Source organism: Rhinopithecus bieti, unplaced genomic scaffold (genome assembly GCF_001698545.2).
Source record: "Rhinopithecus bieti isolate Rb0 unplaced genomic scaffold, ASM169854v2 scaffold_36840, whole genome shotgun sequence".
NCBI classification, from domain to species: domain Eukaryota; kingdom Metazoa; phylum Chordata; class Mammalia; order Primates; family Cercopithecidae; genus Rhinopithecus; species Rhinopithecus bieti.
In genome coordinates this window covers 2,028,605-2,056,203 of record NW_016816502.1, presented here as the reverse complement: position 1 = coordinate 2,056,203, position 27,599 = coordinate 2,028,605, and the positions used below count along the sequence as shown (strand labels likewise).

The following is a 27,599-nucleotide window of genomic DNA, read 5'->3' as shown; positions in this document are numbered from 1 at the left end:
TGGCAGTCTAAGCTCCAGCCCTCTGTGTTTCCTTCAGGTGAATCACCATCTGATTCCTGCAGGTTCAGGAAATACTCTTCCCCAGTCGACAAATCTCACCTACTCTTAGTTATGAGTCATTTACATTAGCAAGAGAGCAAGTTGTTCCAGTAGTTGCCGGGCAGGAGAATTTGAAAGGGTGCCCCAAAGGACAATCTCTAAAGGGGTAGGGGAGATACCTACCTTGTCTGGTAGCGGAGATGTTTAGTTTTTATGCTTTACCAGAAAATCCACTTCCCTGCTGACCTTAGTTTCAAAGCTTATTCTTAATTAGAGACAAGAAGCCTGTTTCAACTTGAAGACACCGTATGAGGTGAATGGACAGCCAGCCACCACAATGAAAGGTAAACAAAAAATTTTTCATTTTCTTAAAAGCCGTGGTTGATAAGACACAGCAATGATTAAAAACTGTAATTATACTTCTGCTTAGCTCTGAGGTTTGAAGAAAAAGTAGAAATTAGAATGCTGACAATAAGATATGAGGCACCACTGTGAGCCATGAAGCTTCAACTGTTTCCAGCTCAGGCAGGCAGAAATATAAACTACATATTGTGCCTTCAAAAGTAGAAACAATGTTTTGGCAATCGCTCCTATTCAGTACATTTTTTTTTTTAACCACATTTACTTTATTAGATGAGTAAAACCCAAAGTGTCTTATAATTGTTTCCCAGGACCCAAAACTTAAAATTTGTTTCATAATCGTTTATCTGTTTTTTTGTTTTTAAAGAGAGACAAAAAAAGATTTTTCTATTCCCAATTGTCTCATTTTGATAAAAGAATCTCAGTCTTTTCATTGTACCACAAAGAACAGGGTAATCCTCATTCTGATCCCTGGAGAAATCTTGTTAAAACATGTCAGGAAAGGCACTGAGAAAACTGCCCAGTGACTGACAAACAGGTTAGGAACAGCTTACTTTTGTTCCACATTCAAACTGTTCGGGAAGTTTTCACTGCAGTGAGGAAAACAAGCATGGAGATCTCACTTCTTTTAAATTTTAATAAGGAGACTTTTAAAAGATAGATGAGCCTAAAGTAGAGTGACTTTTTGATTTCTTATTTTAAGATTTATCTGCTATAGAATTTTATATCACATTCTCAAGTTGAATCTGCTTTTATGTTAGGTATATTAACATTTTTAACAAGAGATTTCTTTCATAATTGTTCTCCAATTTACTAGCAATATGAACAGCAATAAATCTGGTTCTATATTACTTTATACTGGGGGAAAAAAGCCAGACACCCTGTTGATATTTATTATTTCTGCCAATTGAGATTAACTGTCTCCATGAAGTTAGGGATCAAAGAGGCATATTTTCTTAATCCTTCAGCAACATCTCATCCTCAGACTCTGGTTTCTGACATCTACTTGAAAAATGTTGCAGGTATACGTGGGTTAAGGACAACGGCCTAGAAGAGCAGATGGATGGCTGAATTTCATATTTAAGGATATAGCCTACAAAAAGAAAGTATCCCGCCAGAAAATCTTTATTTCATGAAGACACTGAGAAAATGCCCTAACCAGAGATAACATGCTAAGAGGATTTACTGCATTTAGAGATGTGGGTGGGAAAAGGAAGACTAAGTTAAAAGGAAATGTTCTTATTTAGAGTTGTGCTGTTTGTGCTCTTCAGAGTCTGCCTGCTTTTCTTCCTTAATATCTTGGCATTTGACTCTCTTTAAGAACAACAACAACAAAAAATACTTCATGCTTAGCTCTTTACTCTGAGAAAATGCCACAGAAAGTTAAGATAGAGGAGACCAGGCCGGGCACAGTGGCTCAAGCCTGTAATCCCAGCACTTTGGGAGGCCGAGACGGGCGGATCACAAGGTCAGGAGATCGAGACCATCCTGGCTAACACGGTGAAACCCCGTCTCTACTAAAAAATACAAAAAACTAGCCGGGCGAGGTGGCGGGCGCCTGTAGTCCCAGCTACTCGGGAGGCTGAGGCAGGAGAATGGCGTAAACCCAGGAGGCGGAGCTTGCAGTGAGCTGAGATCCGGCCACTGCACTCCAGCGCGGGCAACAGAGGGAGACTCCGTCTCAAAAAAAAAAAAAAAAAAAAGAAAAGATAGAGGAGACCACAGTGGTCATTAGTTCTTTGTATGCTCCTGAAATAAGAAAAGTCAGAAAAACCCATTAAAATCCCTCAAAGCCCAATAAAGGGTAAGGTTGTGAAGACAGGACATAAGTGAGGTGAGATCTAGGTAAAGTTACCTCCCTAGAAGTATCCCCCAGTCTCCAGGGTAGATGGTCTCTACGCAGGCATGAGGCAGTAGTTTGGGTTTAAAGTAGAAAGCCCAGGACTCATAGCAAAATGACCTGGGTTTAAGGGCTGATTGTAAAAAATATTATCAGTGTGACTTAGGCAAGTCTCTGAATTCCCCAGGAGCTCACTTCCCTTCCTCACAGGTAAAATGAAGGGATTAGATCAGATGGTCATCAGAGGCCCCTTGCATCTCTAGATTCCCACGATCCAGGTGATATGCTGAGATGCTGGGGTTGGTAATGAAAGAACCTAAGGCTTGGACCAAGCACACAGGAATGCTTGAGAGGAAACGGGGTAGAGCCACAAATTAGGTCCTTCCCAATTCTGCCCCTAGCCAGCTACATGATGTTAATCAAATCTCGACTTCTCTAGGTCTCAGATTCTTCCTCTGCAAGATTAAGATGAATGTACTATTTGCTCTTCCTACCTGGCTGAAAGTTTTACATTAATACAAGTATTAATACAAGGACCAGCTGCAGTTCTTATACTTGTAACTATCTACAGGATGGCGACAAGAGCAGAAGCAAATGTGATGTGACCCTGTTGTTAAAAACTAGATCAGATGTACCCACCTCTCAGACCTTCTGCTTCAGGCCAATGGTGAAAGACAGGCTGTATCTGACCTTACAAAGAGTATTAAATCCTCTATCTCCTTATATGGCAAACATATGCAGATTAGAATATTTGTTCTCTATCCTATACCTAATTAACATATTTTGTTTCATTAATATTCTTATTGGCCAAACATAAAAAAATTACACTAAAATACACTTAAGGGAGAGCACTGATTAAGTTTCATTTAGTATAAGTCATGACATTAAGTCATTCGTATCAATGATTCCTATGGTTTCTCTTAAACAGTAATTTCTAATGATTTCCATCATTTTAAAAGAAGAGCAAAACTCCTTAAATGACCTTTTCTAATGTACTAGATAGGATCTGTATGGCACACACTGTCCTTCTATCCTTAATAGTAACACAGCAATAATTAGCATACACTGATAGCTTTATATGTGACAAGATTACTGCATATTTTATTAGGCCTTTTTTTTTTTTTTTTTTTTGAGACGGAATCTCACTCTGTCGCCCAGGCTGGAGTGCAGTGGCGCAATCTCAGCTCACTGCATCCTCCGCCTCCTGGGTTGAAGTGATTCTCCTGCCTCAGCCTCCCAAGTAGCTGGGATTATAGGCACCCGCCACCACACTCAGCTAATTTTTGTATTTTTAGTAGAGACGGGGTTTCACTATGTTGGCCAGGATGGTCTCAATCTCTTAACCTCGTGATCTGCCCACCTTGGCCTCCCAAAGTACTGGGATTACAGGCGTGAGCCACCGCACCCGGCCGTATCATGCTATTTTTTTTTTTTATTTTTAAACTCAGACAACCTTAAGGTGTAAATTACTATTATCCACTTAAACAGCTGAGCAAGCTGAGGCTTAACGAGCATATCAGTAGGGAGCAGAGCTCTGACCTTGAACCACTGCCTACAGTCAACCATGCTCTATTTGCTGTTACCTCTTTTTGTGGGTAGTTACATATGTAAAATGATTTAGACTTATTGTATATTTACCGTACACTAGTATCATGGTATAGACTATAGTAGATAAATGGCCATCTTGGGTGCATGATTCCCTGCAATCAAGTTGGAGCTATTTTAACTTGCTAGTTTTCCCAAAGGAGGCATCAGATGCTAATCAGCACATGAATACCAAATTTTTGTGCAGGCAGTAGCAGAGCGGTAGTTAGGAGCACAGCACTGAGATGGACTTAGGTTCTGTTCAAATGCAGGCTCTGCCCCTCATTAGTGGTCTTAATGAGGGCAAGCTCTAGCACTCCAGCATCAGACAGCACGTATCTGCTCAAAGAACAAATAATGTGTGCAAATAGCCCAAGTATACTGTATTCTAAGAGTCTCTCTAAGCCTCAGGTTTTTTCCATCTGAAAAATTAGAGCACTAATTCTTACTATCCACTCAAGTACCATGTCAATACTGACCTATTACTACATGTCAAGTTTGAATAAAATGTCTATGCTGTGGTAATACTTCATTCAAAACAATCTTATGAGGACTGTTTTACAGAAGAAGAAAAAGGCACAGAGGGGCTGGGTAACCTGCCCAAGTAAATGGCAAATCTGTAATGTGAATCCAAAGTCCTTTTAATAAATTAAAATATACATAGGTAATTTGGAACACTCCCAGGCCCACAATAATACTAGCCAGCATTTGGGGAGCTCTTTTACTGCTGTTGTATGTAGCAAGATAGACACTCAGACTTCTCAAGCTCCCAGAGAAGGGTTTTGCCCTGTAGCCTAAGAGGCGCTCGGGTCAAAGATATTACTGGCTCTTGACCACCAGAGCAACTCTCTGGAGGACACAGAACAAAGTGAAACTTTGTTTTCCAAGTCCTTGAGTCTAGAAGGTACCCTTTACTGACTATATCAAGATTCAGAATGTCTCCGAAGCCGAGGCCAGTATAGCCAAAGGGCAGCAGAAACAAAATGATCTGAAGTCTGTATACTAAAGGAGCTTATGATCTAGTTGAATAAAGAAAAATGTTAACAGAATACTTGGGCTGTTTGCACATATTAGAGTACTAAGCTCTGTGGCTCTCAGGCTGAGGACTGAAAAGAGAGATCCAAGAAAACAATGCATATATATCTGTTGCCTCTAGACTGTAGGCATTTGAGGATTTGTTATACTCTTTTGGGGGTGGGTGACCTACCTGTCCAAACTTGTTCCTCCTCAGACCTGCTAGGCCCCAAAATTATAAATAAAACTGAAAATAAATCATTGGGCCTTTCAAAACTTTTTTAGATAAACTGGCTCCAAGACAAATTGAGAAAAACTGCAAAATTAACTGTTTTGTTGTTGTTTTGAGGCGGAGTCTTGCTTTGTCACCCAGGCTGAAGTGCAATGGCGCAATCTTGGCTCACTGCAACCTCCACCTCCCAGGTTCAAGCTATTCTCCTGCCTCAGCTCCTGTGCAGCTGGGATTACAGGTGCCCGCCACCACGCCTGGCTAATTTTGTATTTTAGTAGAGACACGTATTTTGTATTTTTAGTAGAGTTTAGTTTCACCATGTTGGTCAGGCTGGTCTCGAACTCCTGACCTCGTGATCTGCCCACCTCAGCCTCCCAAAGTGCTGGGATTACAGGTATGAGCCACCACACCTGGCCTAAAACTAACTGTTTACTAGATGTATTTATATAGAAAACAGTGCTACATATCATGATGAAGCAGAATGTGGCTTACAGTAATATGCAATCCTTAAATAATCACAGCTACAACTGTATTCTAGTTGTCTCATCAAAGCATTTTAAAAATCTAAAAAATGAAAACTTTGAGAGGATAATGGTTTGCATTAGGTCAAAATGGTATATGCCTATATTATATATAGCAAAACAAATTAATAGAAGAATAGTAAATGCCATTTAAAAAGTAATTACTATATCAATGTGTCAGCATATGCCATGATGGCTGCTGGAAAAATAAAACTATATATCTGTTAAACATCAATATTCCCTTTACCCTAAAACATTCATTCTAATTTCATAATGTAAACAACAGGATACACACACACACACACACACAGTTTTAAATATATATAATTTTAAAAACTATTCACTCTGTGCCTAGAGCTAACAGTACAATACTTCAAGTATTATCTCTACTTTTCATCCTAAGATCCAGAAATGCTAATATGTACCCAATCCTTCACAAAGTCATGTTGGATCTTACTATGGTCTTTTTACATTCAGTTTACAGTCTATATGAAATTGCAAATAAGTCAGGCACTAAACAACTGGCCAGTGCGGAACTCAGTTTGAGTGCTCAAAGTTGCAGGCACCTGAAATATAAATGCCATGGTACACTACTTCTTGCTCTGATGGCTTCCCCATCCTGGAAGATGCTCCCAGCAAAATAACTGTCTCACAGCCAGGGTGGCAAAGCCAAACATCTCTACCCTTAAAGTTTTTCCCCAACCCAGTGCTTATCTGGAGATGGTACATTTCCCATGCAGCCTCCCTTTCCTCTTCTATCAATTACAACCTGATTAACTTCATGTCAACTAAGCTCTCCTTCCAATGTATTCATATTTTATTTATTTATAATCTTTCTGGTTCCAACAACAACAACAAAAATGAGGTGTTCTACGGAGATGCTTAATATGAAGTTAATTCAGATGAACTTTAAATTTAAACAAATGAAGCCTGGGAAAATGAATGGTGGGAAATTAAAAACCATATGAGAAATTAGTTCACAAAATGCATTCATCCCTATCTGATAGTGTTGGGCCTTAAGGTGTATCTCAACTCCAACAGGAAAACAAGAAGGCATAACGATTTGGTGTTGATAAATTCATAGCTGGCCTACAGAACACCACTCTTATCATGTAGAGTAGAAATAACTTTTTCCCATGAGTCTTAACATAAAGAACCAATGTTGTATTGAACACCCAAAGAGTAGGCACAGTGAAAAGGGTTGAATGCTTGAAGACACCAACTCAAAGCTTAATTCAGGCATAGCCATTTTACAGAGGCAGGATAAGACAATGTAATGGGGCCCAGGCATGTGGCTCACTTTAAATATTTTCATCTTACTGCTGTTTCTCCATAATCACTCTAAGGAAATCTTTCTGCCTCCTTCTCACCAGTGTACTTAATTCTAATTACAAAAATTTCACAAGTGTTAGACATACTAGTTGTCTTTTATTAGCATACTGGTACTGTTGTTTCTTCTTATACCTGGCTGATTTTCCTCACTGATATAACCGGTGGGGCTGCTGCTGGCATTTGAATTTGCAGCCCTCCACTTTAGCTCCCCCGACTTTATAGTGAGTTGTTCAAAAACCTCAGCAGGTCCAGCGTTTGATTGGCCTCCTAATGGTTTGATCAGACCTTCTTCCTGGTCTTCAGTCATGCCTTACACAGGTCAACTGCCAATTCCTACTCTTGTCAACACCCTCCCTGGGCTGGTACCCTTTCACTTCAGAAGGCAGAAAAAAAAATTGTTAAAAATAAAAAACAGAAAACTTACATATGCCTTCCAAAACAAAATTAAATCAGACAGCAGGCCAAATTCCATGATTGCCTAATAGTAAGTCAAAGGTGTTTTTGAACTCTGACTCTCTGCCTGCAGGTACTCTGCTAGACCCTGGAGATAAAAGGATGCAAGGACACTCTGGCAGTCAGGCAAACAACAAAAATAGAATACAACAGCTGGAGGTATGGGATACCATAGGGGCTGAGGAGCACTTACGTGGCACATGGGGATAACATGGAAGGCTTTGAGAAGAGGAGGCAGATGAGTTAGATTTGAAGGCGGTATGGGCAGCTTGCCTAATAGACAAGGGGGAGAAGGGATTTTCAGGATAAAATGCAAGGTAAGAAGGGTCTGGTGCAGGAGCTATATAGTGGGCAGGTGTACAGGTCAGGTCAGCAGGTCCTCATCACCTGCAGAGGAGCCTAAGTTATGTCCTGTACAAGACAATAAGCCAGTGAAGACTGCGACAGAAGAGGACATCAAGCAAAGAAATGTGAATAGCAGGAAAATGCATGTGGCAAATATTAAGATAATACAAATATATAGCTTACTATTTCTCCTAGTTGAGTAAGTTACTGCATCTATAAATCAAGCCAGAGAAAATTATTTTAATTCAAATATTCCTATTAGTTTAAGAGACATTGTTTAAAAAATAATGCCAGAAGTTGATAAATTCACTGAAGTAGGAATTACTTTGAAGAAATGTTGTGTGTGTGTGTGTGTGTGTGTGTGTGTGTGTGTGTGTGTGTGTGTATTTCATGAAATGAGTTATATGTGATCCCAGATCCTTTTACTACGTATGGGTGAGGGTGATTTATCTGTATTCATGAGAAGAGAAAAATGAGAGTGAGCATTTGATGCTGATTAAGAAATGTGAAATATCCACTTATGTTAAAGACGTCACTTGAGAATTTGAAAACTGTCAGTGAAGACAAGTGATGAAACTGAAGGAAAAATGCTCTCTTAGGTAACTGTCTTACTCCATTAACTTAAACAGCATTAAGGTTTGGTTAAGCTGTGATTAGAAGAATTAGGGTAGCTAACCTGACAACAGTTCTAATGGGAAAGGCCTGGAGAATACCTGCACCACATCCCACAGCCCAGAAAACTATAATGATGACTGTATTAAAATATCAAGGTGACACCACCACAACCACCATAAAGAAAATTATAACTTTTTTTTTTTTTTTTTTTTGAGACGGAGTCTCGCTCTGTGGCCCAAGCTGGAGTGCAGTGGCTGGATCTCAGCTCACTGCAAGCTCCGCCTCCCGGGTTCACGCCATTCCCCTGCCTCAGCCTCCTGAATAGCTGGGACTACAGGCGCCCGCCACCTCGCCCGGCTAGTTTTTTGTACTTTTAGTAGAGACGGGGTTTCACCGTGTTAGCCAGGATGGTCTCGATCTCCTGACCTCATGATCCGCCCGTCTCGGCCTCCCAAAGTGCTGGGATTACAGGCTTGAGCCACCGCACCCGGCCAAGAAAATTATAACTCTTAAGTAGAATGCTTAAGCCACAGGATGCTATTCCGAAACAAGGAACAGCATCTACGTGAACTTGTTTGAAAAGCATTCTGCATCTTTTAATAGGCTAGTAAACGGTAATCAAACAACTACAGACTTTACCTGGAGTCTTGAATTCTAAGAATATTTTTTAAGGGCCAGAATTCACTTGAAATGTATTTAGCTTAGAACATATTCATTTAAAACCATTATGCTGGCTACTGGGACTGTGGCCCCTAACCTGACTAGCCTCTTACATAAATGATCCAGAAGTTACCTATGTGGAAATTATACTTTGCTTATATAGAAAATAAAAATACGTGTTTCAACTCAGTAAGTTGTAAAATTTGAGTAAAATTCTTATTACTCATAATAACTACATAGTAATGTGATACAGATCTCCTGATCTGACTCACAATAGCTACATAATAATGTGAGTAGTAGGAATTTTACTCAAATTTTACAACTTACTGCATTAAAAGGTGTATTTTTACTTTCTGTTTAAGAAAAGCATTTACCGTTTAAGCAAAGTATATTTGCCACGAATTACACCTTTATATTACTATAGCCTTACAATATAAAATTGACTTAACATATGTTCTCTTACCAGATTCACACAGCACCCTTGGAAAGTACGTCAGGTATTTAATATTCTCCCTGTTTCATAGATGAGGAGGCTCAAGCTCTTTGAAGTACAATGCTTTACAGGGTCACAGAGTCAAAGATTGAGTCAAAAACGTAACAGCTGCCTACTGAAGCCAGGTCTAGGATACTTTGCACTGGTCAGGGAATCTCAGCCTAGAACATTTTCCACCAGGGAAGCTACTTCTGACACTCCACAAGGCCAGCAAAGCAACACTACAGAGGCAGCCTGTTCTGGGGTCATAAAACCTAGAGCTCATTTCCTGGTTTTGCCTATCACCATCTGTGTGGTATTGGACAGGTTGTTGAATCTTGCTCATTTTCCTCACTCGTACAAAAAGAATAGTCAGGTTTGAGGTTAAGGTTATAAAGAACCATTAGACACAAATCTTGTCTTCAGGGAGTTTACAGTCCACTTTACATCAATCCCCCATTCCCTCTCCACACACACACACACACACACACACACACACACACACACACACACACCAAGGTACCTGAGGTCACCTAAAAAAAATGTTAAGTCTAAATTGTTAACCAAAATAGGCCTACTTGTAAGCCGTATGTACCAGCAAAACTATGAGAGGAGAACAACCAGTGTAGCACCTGAAAAACCTGAACGAAGGGCTGCTGTGCTTTGCATTCCAACACGTTTGGGAGACTAACTCCGTGCATGCATTAATGAATTGTGCTATGAATACAGTGACCTAATTCCATTACAATAAGAGGTAACTCATAACCAGTGAGGTAACCTGCCTCTTTCCCCAGGCCTTCAGCAGAGCTATAATCTTAGCACTGTTGAAAAACACACATAAATTTACAAACACACATACACATAAAGTCAGGCTTAAACTGAGAAAGATTCTTAGATTATAGGTGATTCCAAAATAGAAGAGATCCTGTATCTTTCAACATAAACTTTCTATCAGATGGCTTTTGTGAAGACTCTCTCTTTACCACAAAAATGCTGGAACTACATCAATATCTCTATATAATCAATCAGTTCAATATAGCTTTTCAGAAGTAAAGTGCCAAAATAAACCTTCAGATCTCAAATTCTTACAATTTCAGATGTGAGTTTTTAGAGGGAAAACTGGAGAGTGGAGGACAAATAGGAAAGGTATTGATATTACAACTCTTGTCATTTGAGAACCACCACTACCAAACACTAAATCGAAAATCAATCATGAGCAACTGCATTTAGGGAGCCAGCATTTAACTGACATTTATATTTCAAGATCCTGACCAGAGGGCAATAACAAGAGAGATGAAGCCCAGGGAGAGTTAAAAGCACTGCTATGGCATGGCAGGGCACACCGGCCCACTCTTCCTGCTGAGGGAGCTCCCCCAGCATGGTACAAATGACTCCCCACCCATGCCAAGATCCAATCCAGTGAACTGCAACAGCAGGCTGGCTCTGTGGGGGACCACAAGGCTGGATGTCCAAAGTAGCTGTTCAGTAGTCGTGGATGTTATCCTAGCATAGCCCCTCTGTGGAGAGAGCAGAGGTTTGGGCATCCAACACAACTGGGGTCAAGTCCCTACTCCACTACTCAGAAGCTTTTCCTTAACATCAGAAACCTCAGTTTTTCCCCACCAAAAGCAGTTTTATAGCACAATCAGTAGGATTTTCACTGAAAGGCCCCAGTAGAGGGGTGGGCACAGAGAAAAGCTCCACTGTGACTATTAACACATTCTCAGGTGTGAACTAAACAACATGACCGCCTGTCACTACTTTTTCTGGGTTGCTAAGAGGTATAAGAAAAACCATTTGAAAAGAAATGCTAAGTGATGGTCAGTAACACAAGATAAATCAGGTGTTTGCAGGGAGGAGAGACATAGAAGAAGAGGAAGATATATTTATAATCAAAGTAGAACAATCGGGGATCTATAGAGGTTAAGCATAGCCACATAAGATTCAATGATACGTGGAATAATGGTTGCAAAATCAAGTGACTGTAGGACCCAGCAGGTAATGTTCCCGAAAGAGGCGGCCTAGGGATGTCAACGAGTATGCTGTGAGCTGGAGAATTGGAGAGAGCTCACTTCCCCATCAGGAAGGAGCAACTAATACTGCTGGATTGTTCATGCTGGATGTTGGCAAATCTTTTCATCTTTCTTTTTTCTTTTTTTTTGTTTTTTGAGACAGAGTCTCGCTCTGTCGCCCGGGCTGGAGTGCAGTGGCCGGATCTCGCTCACTGCAAGCTCCGCCTCCTGGGTTTACGCCATTCTCCTGCCTCAGCCTCCCGAGTAGCTGGGACTACAGGCGCCCGCCACCTCGCCCGGCTAGTTTTTTGTATTTTTTTAGTAGAGACGGGGTTTCACCATGTTAGCCAGGATGGTCTCGATCTCCTGACCTTGTGATCCGCCCGTCTCGGCCTTCCAAAGTGCTGGGATTACAGGCTTGAGCCACCGCGCCCGGCCCTTTTCATCTTTCAAGATGGGATCCAAATCTGGATTCTTATTCGAAATTTCCTGATGTTTTCAACATTGTTCAGGCCAAATAAAACTAGACCTCTACTTTGGAAGATTAGCAGGTCCTTCACAAGTTTGATGGAGAAAACAAACTCCTGTCTCTGCCCAATACTGCCCCCTCCCACTTCCTGTCCTCTAAAATAACCCCCCAGAATCATTCTTCACTTTTACTCCACAACAGTATAATAGAACTGCAATTTCAGTTTCTATTGGATTTGATATGAATCCCAGCTCTACCCATTACTCAGTGTGAGTCAGGGCAAGTTAATTAAACTGTCTGAATCTCGTATCTTCCTACCTGGCGGGGGTGGAAATACATCTAGGTCCTAGGGTTGCTCTGAAGACTGCTTAAGGTATCAACCACCAAGTTTGGGGTCCCAAAGCAAGCAGAAACTGAGAATGTGTTAATCCTTTTCCACTACCCTCATTTTAAAAGTAGCTTACAACCAACAACAAAGACACACGGTTAGTAAAATAGCCAAAGGAAAATACCAATGGGTGGCTGGAGAAAAAACAGGTCTCTAAGCAGCGATACCATCTAACCTCAGGAATGACTGTGAAACCTGGGCCTACCACAAACATCACATTCTTGTGTGGTTTCATCAGCTCTCAGCTGAAGGAACAGTAGGTGGCAGGGCAGGATTCCCGCCCAGGATCCAAGTCCTGGAACCAAGCCCTTTACTACCACTGAAGCAATCTTCCTTGCAACACCCTGCAAGTGCTGGGACATGCAGACAATGCAGAGCCACTGTAGTAAAAGCACACAGGGAGCCCTGAAGCTGAGGCGCTGATCGTTCAGAAAGACAGCAGGCAGGTGAGGCTCTGAGACAATTTAAAGGAAAGGGCAAGCTCTTGGAGCAAAAGTATCAGTCAAATGACTCCTGAGAGGGCAGCTGAGACCACCAGCCACACAGCCATCTCAGCATAAACAAGGTGCAAGGATCCACCCCCCTCAACCCCTTGTCCAACCTATGAAGCACTAAATAAATTCAACTGTGTACCTATGATACACAGCAGGAACTAAAACGACTTCAGCTCCATCCTGCACAAGTACACAGGCTGCTTTGTAAAAGTTCATCATTTTAACCTCGCAGTCATCCTATAATGGACGAGTCATCATACCCATTTTATACAGGCAGAAATGGAGGGTCAGAAGCTAAAAGCAACAGAGCCCAGGCTGTAATCCAGAGAATCAGAGAATCAAATCCTCGCTCTATGCACTCCACCATGGTGCCACCATACTTGGTTAGAGGTCAAGGCAGGATTTTTTTTTTTTTAAATCCAAGCTGTAAAAAGAATTTTTTTTTGAGACTGAGTCTCGCTCTGTTGCCCAGGCCAGAGTGCAGTGGTGCGACCTTGGCTTACTGCAAGGTCTCCCAGGTTCAAGCGATTCTCCTGCCTCAGCCTCCCAAATAGTTGGGACCACAGGTGTACACCACCACGCCCAGCTAATTTTTGTATTTTTAGTAGAGATGGGTTTTCACCATGTTGGCCACGCTGGTCTCGAACTCCTGACCTCAGGTGATCCACCCGCCTCAGCCTCCCAAAATGCTGGGATTACAGGCGTGAGCCACCGCGCCCAGACAGAACATTTTTAAATGCCAGACATTAAATGATATGCTTAAGAAAACTCTCCATTAATCCTTTATCTATCTCCACCTCCCACCTTCTCTGTCTCCTTCCCATCACAGGTATGTTCTTTTTTTGAAAGAGTTTTCTGAGATTACTGCCTCTACTTCCTCACCTAACAAACATTACTCAACCCTCTGTCATTAGGCTTCTCTCCTCAAAACACCCTGGGCCCCCCAGCAGATGGAGCACTGGCAAAGATGAACAATGACCTTTTCTCTGCTGAATCCCATCCAATGGCACTTTGCTGTCCTATGTCACTTGACTTTCCCCACAGGATAAAACTAGTCACAATTCCTCATTTCTTAAACTCTCTTTTTGGTTCACACGACATTATTCCTTTTTGGTAATCCTCCCAACTCTCTGGCCTCTCCTTCAGACACTCCCCTCACCCTAAGACTGCTCCATTAAAAAGTCTACATTAGCTCTCTGCTATTCTCACTCCACTGTGTGGTTTTCGGTTTTTTGTTTGTTTGGAGACACAGTCTCACCCTGTCATCCAGGCTGCAGTGCAGTGGTGTGATCTCAGCTCACTGCAACCTCTGCCTCCTGGGTTCAAGCGATTCTCCTACCTCAGTCTCCCCAGTAGCTGCGATTACAGGTGCACGCCACGTCACCTGGCTAATTTTTGTATTTTTTAGTAGAGATAGGGTTTCATCATGTTGGCCAGGCTTGTCTCAAACTCCTGACCTCAGGTAATCTACCCACCTCACAAAGTGCTGGGATTACAGGCATGAGCCACCATGCATGGCTGACTGTGCAGTTTCATCTTGGACAATCTCATCCATTCCCACAGCTTCTTCTATCACCTATTTTATGTTGGCCTTAGATAGACATCACTAGCCAGGGGTACTTCTCCAAGCTCCAGACCTGTCTCTTTAATCATCTAGTAGACACCTCCACATGCATACTACACAGGCATCATGAAATCAACCAATCCAAAACTAAACTCCACCCATCCCAATACGTGCTTGTCCTTTCATGGGTCCTACATCAGCAAAAGAGACTAAAATCTATAGTCAAATACCTGGGAGGCCTCCAACACTCTTCTAACCCTTTTCACTAGCATCATTCAGCCACAAATTCTTTAAGATGCCTCATATTTGTCATATATCTCCATCTCTACATGCTGTCACCAGTTCCTCAGCAGGCTATTATACCTTATCTTTGGCTACACTCAGCATTTCCATGTGCTCCTTTCTGACTGGACCTTGGGCAAACCTGCCACAACCTGGGCATCATAGTTGTCATGGAACCTCTGTAATCCTTGCTTCCCCTCAGTCTGAGTACACCTCTGTATCTTCACAGCATCCCACACCTCTCATTCGATATTGAAATGGTCTGTTTACTTCTGGATTCTCAACTAGACTCTAAACTTGAGGACAGAAATGTACCTTTCTCATCTTTATAAACTCCAGGGCCTGAAATATGAGCAGACTCTTAGTAAATGACCTTATGAAAGAGATCAGGCTATGGGTGGTACTGAAGAAATAGTCGAGATTCCCAACGTAGGGAGAGGGGAGAAAGGAGGCCATTCACAGGGCAGGAATGGGTATGAAGAAAAGTAGGGAACTAAACTCAGGCATATCACCTGAGAGCCTGCAGTTTGGTTAAACCAGAGAGTTCCAATAAGAGGAACATGATCTTGAATTTAATTTAGGCAAAGATTAATGGAAATAACAGAAGTAGAAACTGGCATTTATAAAGCACTTAATTTATAAATGTATATTCAATTTAACCTCAAGAAGGAGGGATGCTAGATACTATAGAGTAGGTATTATTATTCCCATTATTCAAAAGATTATGGGGCAAGCAGATATCCCCAAAGTCTATCGTGACCTCTAAGTTACCAGAATTTAGCATGTCCTGACTTTCACATTCCATGATCTTTAACACTACAAAAATAACTCCTTATCTTTAGTTAGTAATTATAATTCAAGAATTGCCTTACCATACAATAACACAGGATTAAGGAGCAAAAGAATAAGATCTCTCATACTCTCCACTCCTGCCTCCAACCCCAGCAGACACTAATCGACTTTCTGCTTCTACAGATTTGCCTTTTCTGGACATTTCACCTAAAGACATGTAGTCTTTCTCACGCAAAACGTTTTCGAGGTTCATCTATACAATAGCTGTATTTCAGTTCTTTTTACTGGGTAATATTCCATCCTTTGCCTATACCACAGTTGACTCATCTACTCTCCAGTCAGCACATGGCTTCTTTCTGCTTTTAACTATCATGAATAATGCTGTTATAAACAATTGCATACAAGTCATTGCATGGACATATGTTTTCATTTCTCGTAGCTAGATACCTAGAGGTAGAACTACTGGGTCATATGACACATTTGGTTTTAACTTTTTAAGAAACTGCCAAGCTCTTTCCAGAGTGGCTGTACCGCTTTGATTTCTTATCAGCAGTGTATGAAGGGTCCTGTTTTCCCCACCCTCAGCAACACTTGTTACTGTCTGTCCTTTTCAGATCCAACCATTCTGGTAGACGCAAGATGGTACAGCACTGTGGTTCTCATTTGAATTTCCCTACTGACTAATGATGTTCAGTGTCCTTCCATGCACTCTTGGTGAAATGTCTAGACAAATCTTTTGACCTTTTTTAAACTTGGTTGTGTTCTCCTTATTAAGAAGCTGTAAAAGTTCTTTGCATATTCTAAATACAAATCCTTTATCAGAAATGTAACATGCAAATATTTTCTCCCAGTCTCCTCTCTCTACGTCCTCCTTATTGGCCAACTGTCTGCTCTCTCTCTCTCTTACTGCAACTGTCAGTGAGGAAGGTTACAGGAAGCCATCTGAAGAGGACAACCATACAATTGAGAACGGAGAAACATAAAACTAAAAATGTGTTTATCAGGTAATTTCCTTGAAATGTTTCCATAAGAAACTGGATTCAAGCTTTTTAAGGTTACTGAAATCCAAAGATCATTATTACAAAGTCTAGAAAATTAACAGCTTCGGTCATTCTCCCCAGTAAACTTTAATAAATAAAAAGAAAGTAGAGTTTTACCTCTTTGACTTACATTACAAAATAATGTGATGCTGGAACCCAAAAAGGAGGGATTCTAAGAACATTAATCATTGCCTATGCTGCATTAACCAAAAAATACCTTCTGAATGCTGCTGTGTACCACATACTGGAGCTGTTCAAGGTGAGGTATGGATGGATTGTCTAAACTCTCAAAAGAGTGGATTCTAGGTGGAGACAATCATTGAAAAATTAAAAACCATTTTTTCTATCTACTACCAAATCAAGTACGTTAGCTACATGTGATATTTGCAAACAGAAGAGAAGGACACACACAGGAACATAAAAAGAAATATTAAGTGCCTCTCCACTTACTGCAAACTCCTACATATACTGCTGCCTCCCATGTGCCCTTTCCCTGCTATCTCAGCACATATGCAGGGACAAAAGTAACTGCTCACATCAGCCCTAAGTTTGCTTTGTGCTTGAATAGAATGAGGTTACTTGGGGTCTCTCTAAGCAACATCAGTGATGGGACATGAAAGTCCCACATGGTTTTATTTCATGAGAAAGCGTGTGACTTCCCCTTACAGTAAACTGTCCCATAAGCACATTCTACTTCAGCTGCACTTTCCAGAACAGTTCCCAGGAATTCTGCTTTCTATGGTCAATACGTGATGGAAGCCAGAGAATAGGGAACAGATCCAGCTGCAGGGGAAGGGGTGGGGAAAATCATGTTTGATAGTATCCAACATCGCACGCACATATGGTCTCAGCTAACCTTTATTAAGACGTCGTGAAGAATGCAAAGCTCAGAAAAGTTAAGGTACGTAGCCAAAGTCACCCACAAGACATAACTCCCAGCAGGGAATTATGAAAGAGGGCAACTCTTGTGTGGCCCAGATGTTCATCTCCAAAGAGCACATGCTTTCTGAATCGTGGAGGCAATCACTTTAACTGAAAAGACCAAAATGTTATATTTTCAAATTCCTTCCCAACTAATTATTTCCTCATTTTTCTTTTTCTCCTCAGAAATCAAACCAGGAATAACCTATGGTGAACCCACGCCTCAATTGTCCCCAAGTGTTTCCTGACACGCATCTTTGCCTGCTTACAGTGCATCACAACTGAAGAATGGGGCTCAACTTGACACTTGCAAAATTACCAAGTAAGCCGTCGGAAGAGATGTAAAGAAAATCTTACTTTATCAATGACTATTATTTTCACTGTTTGGGAATCTGGGGAGTTTAACGATCAGAGAACCAACTAACAAAATAAACCAGCATTTAGCTTTGTGTTTCCTTATGTATAAAACAGTAAACACGCAGGATAGTATCACTGAGACAAATTTCGCTTACTATCATTTTGTTTTAAACTTTGTTTCATCTAGACATCATCTCTAAAATGACAAGTAGGATTAAATTAATAATATTTATGGAAGATTTTAAACACAAACTAGAATCACATATTACTTTCCAGATTTAACAGTTTAAACCAAGGTTCATGAGGTTCCCCAAGAGGCCAGAGACAACACTGACCTAGTCTACGGGGTAACTATTTAGAAAATGATCATACCTAAATACAAAAAATTAGCCAGGTGTGGTGGTGCATGTCTGTAGTCCCTGCTACTAGGGAGGCTGAGGCACTAGAATCGCTTGAACCCAACAGGCAGAGGTTGCAGTGAGCCGAGATCGCACCACTGCATTCCAGCCTGGGTGACAGAGCAAGACTCTGTATTAGAAAAAAAAAAAAGAAAGAAAGAAGGAAAAAAAGAAAATGATCATACCTAGGCAGCTGTGCCATGATAGTGACACCCTATAATTTGAATGACTTTTATTATTTCATTCCCACCTGGCAGGTAGAGCAGTGACATATGTTGATACTTTCACATTTTGTGCCAAGTGACACATCCCAGTGAACAATGATGTAGTTTCACCAAAGGCAAAAATGGCAGATTCTTCCCTACTCTGTCATTCATAATGTGACTCTATGAACAAGACAAATGGTAATTAAGCTTTATGTTATAGAATGCACACCAGCTAAGTACTAGATACTGTACTCAAAATGTCTGCAAAGCATTTAACTCTCAGAAGATCCAGCAAGATGGCTATGTTTTCCATTTTACAGTTATGAAGAGGCTAAACCAGCATCGTCAAATAGAACTTTCTGCATTGATGAAAATTCCCTATATCTGCACTGGCCAATCCAGTAGCCAGATGTGGTTACCCGGAAACCTGAACATAGCTAGTATAACTGAGGAAATTAATTTTTTAAATTATGCTTAATTTAAATTTAAAATTTTAAACCCACATGTAGTTTGTGCTATATCTAGCTACAAAGCCCAGGCATTCCCCAACACACACACTCAGTCCTGCACACACACATGCACAAATCTATTCCCCCTGCAAAGATAGCCACAGTTCCCTTACATCCCAAACAAATACCACCCTCACATGTGGCACAAAATAATTTACTATGGAACTAGTAAAGTGAGTTCTTATGTCACTGCATTTGTTAATTTAAAAGGAAATGGAATGAGAGTCAGAAAGAATACCAAAGGAAGCTTTACTCTCAATTATCGCTGTGTCAGGCCCTGCACTATACAATCCAGGGAATACCACCCTAGTAAACAAGAAGGGATGGGGAAATCATGTTTGATAATATCCAACACTGCATGCACATACTGTGAGAAAACAGTCTTTACACTGTAAAACAGCTTCTAAGTTTTCTTAATTGAGTCACCAAGCTATTATCAATTAAAGATGTTCCCCAACTTGGCCAAGTTCTTTACTGTCAGGGAAGAACAACATGATAAAACTGCCTGGGTGAAGAAAGTCATTCACTTTTAGTGGTCAATGTTACTGAGTGGAAACATCATATAGAGAAATGCTTCTGAGTACACCCATAAGTTTTGGAAATATTTAAGGTAATGACAGAGAATAAATGATGGGCATTAGCTGGCAAAAAAGAATATGATATAGACTGAATTCTAAAAAACAAATTGATCACACGAAACTCTCAAAGTTAAGTTTTGAGCCTTCCAGAGCATCCAGATGAGTAATGGCTCATCTGCTTCTTACAAACCATTTTTTGTCTCTACTACTATATTGTTTCAGCAAATAACCCATAACAGGCTTTAACCATAATTTGTTTAATCTTTGTTGCCTAAATGTGAAATTTGTGAATGAAGTAATAACCAGGCCTAGACCTATCCCATTGAATTAAGAAGTCCTATAGTCCAAAATGTTAATCCTACACATAAACTAAGAAAGCAAATACCATGAGGTTACACAGTCAACAAGTTCAACACCAGACTGTCGCGAAGCCACAAAACAGTTCAATAACCACTGTGGAAAGAGGTCAATCCTACTTGATCTTTTTAATTTATAAATATATATATGTATTTATATATATAAATATGTTAATATAAATATATATAGATATTATAAATATATATGTATGTACACACACACAACCTTTTTTGACATTCTGATTGGAGACTATCTTTAATAATAACCATAATTGTTAGGCAAATCATCAAAATCATCATTTAATAAGAACGTGTTCATATAATTAAACTTCAAAATATTATAATGATAAATGGAACTGACAGGCAATCCCTAGACAACACTGTGAAGCAGGGGTTCTTGCACTCCACAAGAGATATGCATAGCAGATCCCCAGGGTACCAACACCAGCAGTTGAAATATTCCCTGCCAAGTATGCTGTAGCTCGTGAACTATTATATTTGTATTTAAAATTATTTCGAAAAGCAATTCATCAGTAACTGTTACAAGGCACAGCCAGTACTTCAGGAGATGACATGGCTGCTCCTTTTCAGGCTGTGTCCCTCAGCTGGACCCTTTATTCTGATTTAAACTCACATGTCCTCTCTATTTCCCTAAGGGTTCTATCCTGGGTTAGATGAAAGTGACTGCTAATCATTTAATTGGGTAAATTAATTCAAGCAGACAACTCAGTTAAAGCCACACATCTTAAGAAGCTCCTAATGCCACTGATACTGATTTGGATCTTATGATACAAAAACAGCCAAGACTACATTAAATCAAAATAGGTTTAAATGATACTATACAAGGAAATATTACAAACTGGCAGCAGTAATATAGATGGCTGCTGAATCAGGCATTTTAACTTGTAAAGCTTAGTAATACCATGGATCTCATAACAGGCTAGTCCAGATATAAATTACTAGCCTGTGTAAGGATAGTCAGGCCAGGGAAACCAGTTTTTAAAAATACTCACAGTAAGGAATAAAAGAGAAAGAATTAGGAAGAGGACATGGTTACTTAAGAATAGCCTACACTTAGATGTCAAGCAGCAATTTAGGAATCTATTTTTGGATTTTAATCATCAAAACTTTCCTGTTTCTCTCCTAAAAGAAGGGAACCAAAACAGATACTAAACTGCCTGTGTGCAGGGCAGTGAGGGCTTAAATTTATGGCATTATCTCAATAACAAAACCATTCCAAAACATAATTATAACTATAGTAAATATTATTAATTAGAGGGAAGTAAAATTCAGAAGTGACCTTCCTTCTAATCTTACCTCCAAAAGGTGAATTTATAAATTAATTTCATTAGTTCAGGTTCCCAAAAAAAAATGTGTTTAAATGGCCAAGAGATTTATTGGGGGAAATGGCTACCAGGGAAAATGGGGCAAGCAGAAGGCTGGCACAACCTTCCAATCACTTGTGGGAGAAAGAAGGAAGGAAGATTGAGTAGAAACAGTGCAGTTTGAAGAAAGTTCAAAGAAAAGGTTTGAAGACTGGTAAGTATTCCTCCAGCCAAAGTCTTTTATCAGAGAAACCCCTCCTCTTACAAAAACAGGTTTGTCTTGGTATCCCTGCCATGCTCAGTTACAGGCCCAGAGCAGTCCATGGGAAGCATAGCAGCAGCAAGAATGTGGTGGTGGATCCCCAGCAGGAGCTGGCTGTCCATCATGCTCCCCACAGTAGGAGACATGAGAGGCCCATGTCCATGGCTACCACATAAGTCAAATGCTCATGACCCATTTCACTGATTATATGATGCAGTGATATGGTATAGGTCTTTAACAACGGAAACTAAAAATTCCAAAAAAGCAAAAGGTTTAAAAATTCCCACAATAAATGCAATAGGTGTAACCTAGCCTTGTAAACAAAAAATATATATACCAGGTTGCAATTACTTTTAACAAGTTGTCCTCCTTGGCAATAAACTGTAAAATTGCAAAACTTAGTAAGAATGAGAAAATGAAATCAGCATTTATCACTGGACTACACAAAAACGTATTTTTGGATATTCTTGACTATACAAATGTATTTTAATGAAGACTTAACTAGATGATGTGTAAATATTTATAATAATCAGAGGTAACTTTACACCAGCCTACAACTTAAATTCTAAGGTGAAAACAGATTTCAGAGAATCAGCAAGTCAGATCTACATCTATCCAGGACTTTTTTCATATGTTCACTTTAGAAGACAGTAGATTTTCTTTTTATTTACAAAAAATGCCAAGACAGTTTCTTTCTATTCCTATCAATGGTCCCTAAAAGATCTTAAGTACTATGAGAAAGTCATAGGCAAAAAATTCAAACTGACCCACTAGTTTTACACCTTCTTAATTCTTAATGATTAAACAGCTGAAAACTGAGGCAGGGGAGGGGAAGATGTATTCAAAGAGGGTGCCAAAGACTACAAACCATGTATTGGCTATTGTTATTTTCTTGTTATAGAAAATTTCAATTTTCTCTCCACGTTTTGTTGGTATTTGTAATGATATCAAACATGGAAGTAAGAATCGGGATAATTTACATTGGTATGTTTATTTTCAAAAGGCTGGCATAGGAGATCAGAAATGGGACTTTACTCAACAGTCCTGATATGAGGGACGCAGGGTAGTGAGAGAAGGTCACTAATTCTCTGACCACTCAAAACATTAACAATATGCTACCTTTACTCTTTAAATCATTGATGACATCTTTAAGTTCACCTGAAATAACAAAAAGTTGGGTCTGTAAGGGAACCTAGTGGCCTGTGGGCACGGCTGCCAAGCACTGAAGTCCCATCTCCCCACTTCTCCTACAGATAATGAGCTACACGGCCAAGAGAGTCATAATTCGGGCAACAGGAGCGACGGACCAGGAAAGAACATCACCCTTCACAATGAATTTGACACGATTGTCTTGCCGGTGCTTTATCTCATTATATTTGTGGCAAGCATCTTGCTGAATGGTTTAGCAGTATGGATCTTCTTCCACATTAGGAATAAAACCAGCTTCATATTCTATCTCAAAAACATAGTGGTTGCAGACCTCATAATGACACTGACATTTCCATTTCGAATAGTCCATGACGCAGGATTTGGACCTTGGTACTTCAAGTTTATTCTCTGCAGATACACTTCAGTTTTGTTTTATGCAAACATGTATACTTCCATCGTGTTCCTTGGGCTGATAAGCATTGATCGCTATCTGAAGGTGGTCAAGCCATTTGGGGACTCTCGGATGTATAGCATAACATTTACGAAGGTTTTATCTGTTTGTGTTTGGGTGATCATGGCTGTTTTGTCTTTGCCAAACATCATCCTAACAAACGGTCAACCAACACAGGACAATATCCATGACTGCCTGAAACTTAAAAGTCCTTTGGGGGTCAAATGGCATATGGTAGTCACCTACGTGAACAGCTGCTTGTTTGTGGCTGTGCTGGTGATTCTGATCGGATGTTACATAGCCATATCCAGGTACATCCACAAATCCAGCAGGCAATTCATAAGTCAGTCAAGCCGAAAGCGAAAACATAACCAGAGCATTAGGGTTGTTGTGGCTGTATTTTTTACCTGCTTTCTACCATATCACTTGTGCAGAATTCCTTTTACTTTTAGTCACTTAGACAGGCTTTTAGATGAATCTGCACATAAAATCCTATATTACTGCAAAGAAATGACACTTTTCTTGTCTGCGTGTAATGTGTGCCTGGATCCAATAATTTACTTTTTCATGTGTAGGTCATTTTCGAGAAGGCTGTTCAAAAAATCAAATATCAGAACCAGGAGTGAAAGCATCAGATCACTGCAAAGTGTGAGAAGATCGGAAGTTCGCATATATTATGATTACACTGACGTGTAGGCCTTCTATTGTTTGTTGGAATCTGTATGTACAAAGTGTAAATAAATGTTTCTTTTCGTTATCCTTGCTTGAATCCATCAAAAATATGAATTCAAAGAACGAAAATGATATGACATGGGGTCATAATTTGAAACTAAGGAAAACATTAAGGCACAGCAAAAAGAGATAAACAAGAGGTAGCACATGGCTGAATGGCAGGGTTAATGGCCGGAAGTCTGAGGAGCAGAGTGAAAGGGCAGAATGAGCCACAGCAATGTCCCTGCACTGTGGCCATCCTCCAGGAAAAGCTGCCGCTGCTCTGAAGCCACTTTTGCAGAGAACAAAAATTATAAAAAAGAGAATTATATCTATCCTTGAAGTTCAAGGATAGGAAAAGAACATACTACTTTCCATCTATAAACTAAGATCTTTGGCAATCATCTCCTCATTCTCTGTGTGTGGGGATTTTTTTAAATTATTTTTTTCCTTTACTCAGCACTATAGAAATGCAGGTAGGGGTGTGTGTGTGTGGGTGTGTCTGTGTGTGCATGCGCGCGTGTGTGCGTGTTTAAGGGCTTCATTTTTAGGATCCTCTGTGTCCAGGTTAGAGCCCACCTTCAGGGCTCCAAAAGCAAGTAGGAATGAGCTGCAGAAATGCTTCTGCCTCCTCTCCCTGCTTCATGCCTCCCCCCCACTCCTGTGATGCTCCTGTGACACTACCTTTCATTCGTCTGGTTAAGAGACTGTCCTCCAGCAACGTAAATGGCTGGTGGGGGATGCATTAACAGAGGAGGAGCGAAGGCATGTTTGCTGACTAAAAGAAGAAATTATGGTTAACAGTCAAACACACACAAATAACACAGTACAATCCTTAGAGTCTTGTAAACTGCAAAGATCTAAGAAGCAAAAATGAGAGTACAAGAATAACAGCTCAACAATGACTATCATTGTTAGGTACAGGAAAAGAATTCAGGGACTACAAAGAATCTTACTCTAAGTGTCTAGTGTCTTACTTTAAGTCAGTCAGGTTTGGCAGAGAAGTTAGTGGCAAAGGGGTTAAAAGTATTATCTGAGGACTTCTATCAAAATATCTGTCCATCAAGATTCCAATTCTATAAATGTAATGGACACTGAAGTGCATGAATTTACACATACCTCAGTTGGTCATTTGCATAGCTATCCCTGCCCCCAACTGTGTGTCACTAGCTAGATTAAGATAGTCATATTTTAGATCAGCTAATTAAGAAAAGGTAGTTTGAAAGGCCAATTCTTTTCTGCACTTTTCCCAGAAAGCCATGGGTAAATTACAGCTTCCCTATATATATATATAAAGGAGGAGCAGACCAGTCTGACCAACATGGAGAAACCCCATCTCCACTAAAAATACAAAATTAGCCGGACGTGGTGGCGCATGCCTATAATCCCAGCTACTCAGGAGGCTGAGGTAGGAGAATCGCTTGAACCCAGGAGACGGAGGTTGCAGTGAGCCGAGATCGTGCCATTGTACTCCAGCCTGGGCAAAAAGAGCAAAAATCCATCTCAAAAAAACAAAGGTGGGGGGAGTAAGCCATGTGCAGTGACTCACACCTGTAATCCCAGCACTTAGGGAGGCCAAGATGGGGGAATCACCTGAGGTCAGGAGCTCGAGACCAGCCTGGCCAACATGGTGAAACCCTGTCTCTACTAAAAATACAAAAATTAGCTGGGCATGGTGACACACACCTGTAATCCCAGCTACTCGGAAGGCTGAGGCAGGAGAATCTCTTGAACCCTGGAGACGGAGGTTGCAGTGAGCCAAGATCACGCCACTGCACTCCAGTCTGGACAAAAGAGCAAAACTCCATCAAAAAAAAAAAAGGAGCAATATTGCAATATTGTGGCTGGGAAAATACCTTCAGTACAACATGTCCTATCCTCTTCATCCTGTTTCTACCACACCACAGCTCTCCCAGTCAATAATCTCAAAAATGATATTCTCTACTTTCCTGTTTATATATGCTATTAAATGTATGACCTCTTTAACAGCATCAACGGGCTCCATTAAGCACTTCGGAATTTAGCAAGTACTTCTCTATCCCATATCTCATTTAATCCTTTCATTTAGGCTTCAATTCTAACAGGTCTTTAAAACATTTAAATCCCACCTTAATATTTCTAAAATTAGACTGCTATATAGCTACTGGGCACGTTTAATGTGATAGTAGCTTTATTTCTCCTACGTGATATTATTAAATCAATGGAATATCTTCAAACATGGGCTAAAAACAGAGAACATCATTCCTATTTTTTTAAAAGTCATATGACAAAACCATCAATATCACACTGCTTATATTTCATACCAATTCCCATGCTGTGGAATGAAAAGTATTTATCCAGGTCAATGAAAAATGAATCATTTACATGAGCTAAATAACATCAGTGGGAATAATACATGATGCTAGTGTCAGAAGTTACATAATACTCTATTAATATTGAAGAAAATAATTACATTTGATTGCTATTTCAAAACTGGCTTTTGGAAATAATCTAAAATACGAAATCCAAAATTTCTTACTTAGGGCTTTTGGATTACATTCAGTATTTCAGAATCCTCCCAGAAAGCAATAAATACTGTATTTATTCTTCCTTTTACGCAGAAAAGAAACCTATTCAGAGAATTTCCAAGAGGAAATTTTCTATTCTTCATAAAACTGACATTCAGGGAAACTGATCTTGTAGAAAATCTTTAAATGTGTGTTACTGTTATATTCATTCATAAATATTTTATGCTCAATTTGAAACAGTATGGTAGTATTTTGCTTCTCAATCATAGTTTCAAGAGAATGGTGCCTAGGGGAATCCAAAATTTAAATACTCAAGTCAAAATTGTGTGTGTGTGTGCATATATGCAAAGAAGAGAATAAATACAAGTTAAACATAAAGAAATGTCATGAACACCATGAGGAAATGTGATATACTAGAAAAAAATAAACAAGAAAACAAGGACAAAATAAAGCTTTAAATCTTATAAAGACTGTCCACAAACTAACCACCACAAGAAGTCAATTAACAAATCCATAAATACTAAGCACATACCATATAAAAAGATATTGTGCTCAGCATGATAAATAAAAGAATCTCTGGATACTCCTAAATGACTTCTAAAGTTAAATAGTTAAGAACAAGCATTTTCGATTTTCAACATAATACAAGTATCATAGTAGACACAGAATTCAGCACGCTCCCCAGTCCTCCATCACCATCTAGTGGTAAAACTCACAAAACAGGAGAAGAAAATTCAACTTTTGTCATATTTACAGCATTTGAATTCACAGTAACACAGTCTAGCACTTTGCTATAGTTTTCCTTTAAACATCTTTTTTAATGCTAATATATACAACTGTGTATCATGCAGGTGCCTAGTTCAATGTAATATGGAAATGCTTGACGAGAATAATTAATGTTGTTAAGTTTTGTTACAGATGTAAAAACAGAAACTAACAAGGCTATAATAATATAATGGGAAAATGTTATGAATATTGACTGCTCTTTCCAAATTAACTTATAGAAAAAAATTTTTTAATGTATAATTTACCTATAGTTTCAAAAGTACACAAAATCATCATTAGAATGGAACAGGGAGGAGTAAGACTATCAGTGTTAAATAAAATTTTCCATCAATTTATCAAGAAACTCGTAAGAGTCATTTTGAATGCAACTTTCATTTTGAATACTCTTAAAGTTTTCTTATAAGCCACAATGAAAGGAAATCATCTAAAATTATAAAATGATTAAAAAAAAAAGTCACCCTTAGAGACACACATCATCCCTTTTTCTCCTTAGTTGGAAACTCAAGATACCGAATTAAATTGGAAATTCCTTTTATTTCAATTTTGGCAAACATTCTTTTTTTTTTTTTTTTTTT

The 27,599-nt window shown here is 39.7% G+C and overlaps 2 protein-coding genes across 2 annotated transcripts in view; one reads left to right on the top strand and one right to left on the bottom strand.

Annotated features, from left to right (window-relative positions):
* Nucleotides 1–27,599, bottom strand: part of MED12L (mediator complex subunit 12L) — a 352,689-nt gene that overhangs the window by 119,644 nt on the left and 205,446 nt on the right. The gene's annotated exons all lie outside the window — the stretch shown is intronic.
* On the top strand, nucleotides 121–23,782 carry GPR87 (G protein-coupled receptor 87). The gene is made up of 3 exons (XM_017854934.1): nucleotides 121–383; nucleotides 17,616–17,751; nucleotides 22,674–23,782. The coding sequence occupies exons 2-3, from the start codon at nucleotides 17,718–17,720 to the stop codon at nucleotides 23,714–23,716; spliced, it is 1,077 nt and encodes a 358-aa protein (XP_017710423.1). The 5' UTR covers nucleotides 121–383; nucleotides 17,616–17,717; the 3' UTR covers nucleotides 23,717–23,782.

Bases quoted from the DNA above. Each gene is read 5' to 3' on its own strand.
- GPR87 (XM_017854934.1), top strand. From the start codon at position 17,718: ATGGGGCTCAACTTGACACTTGCAAAATTACCAA. The intron at 17,752-22,673 runs GTAAGCCGTCGG...CTTCTCCTACAG, and splicing joins GACACTTGCAAAATTACCAA to ATAATGAGCTACACGGCCAA.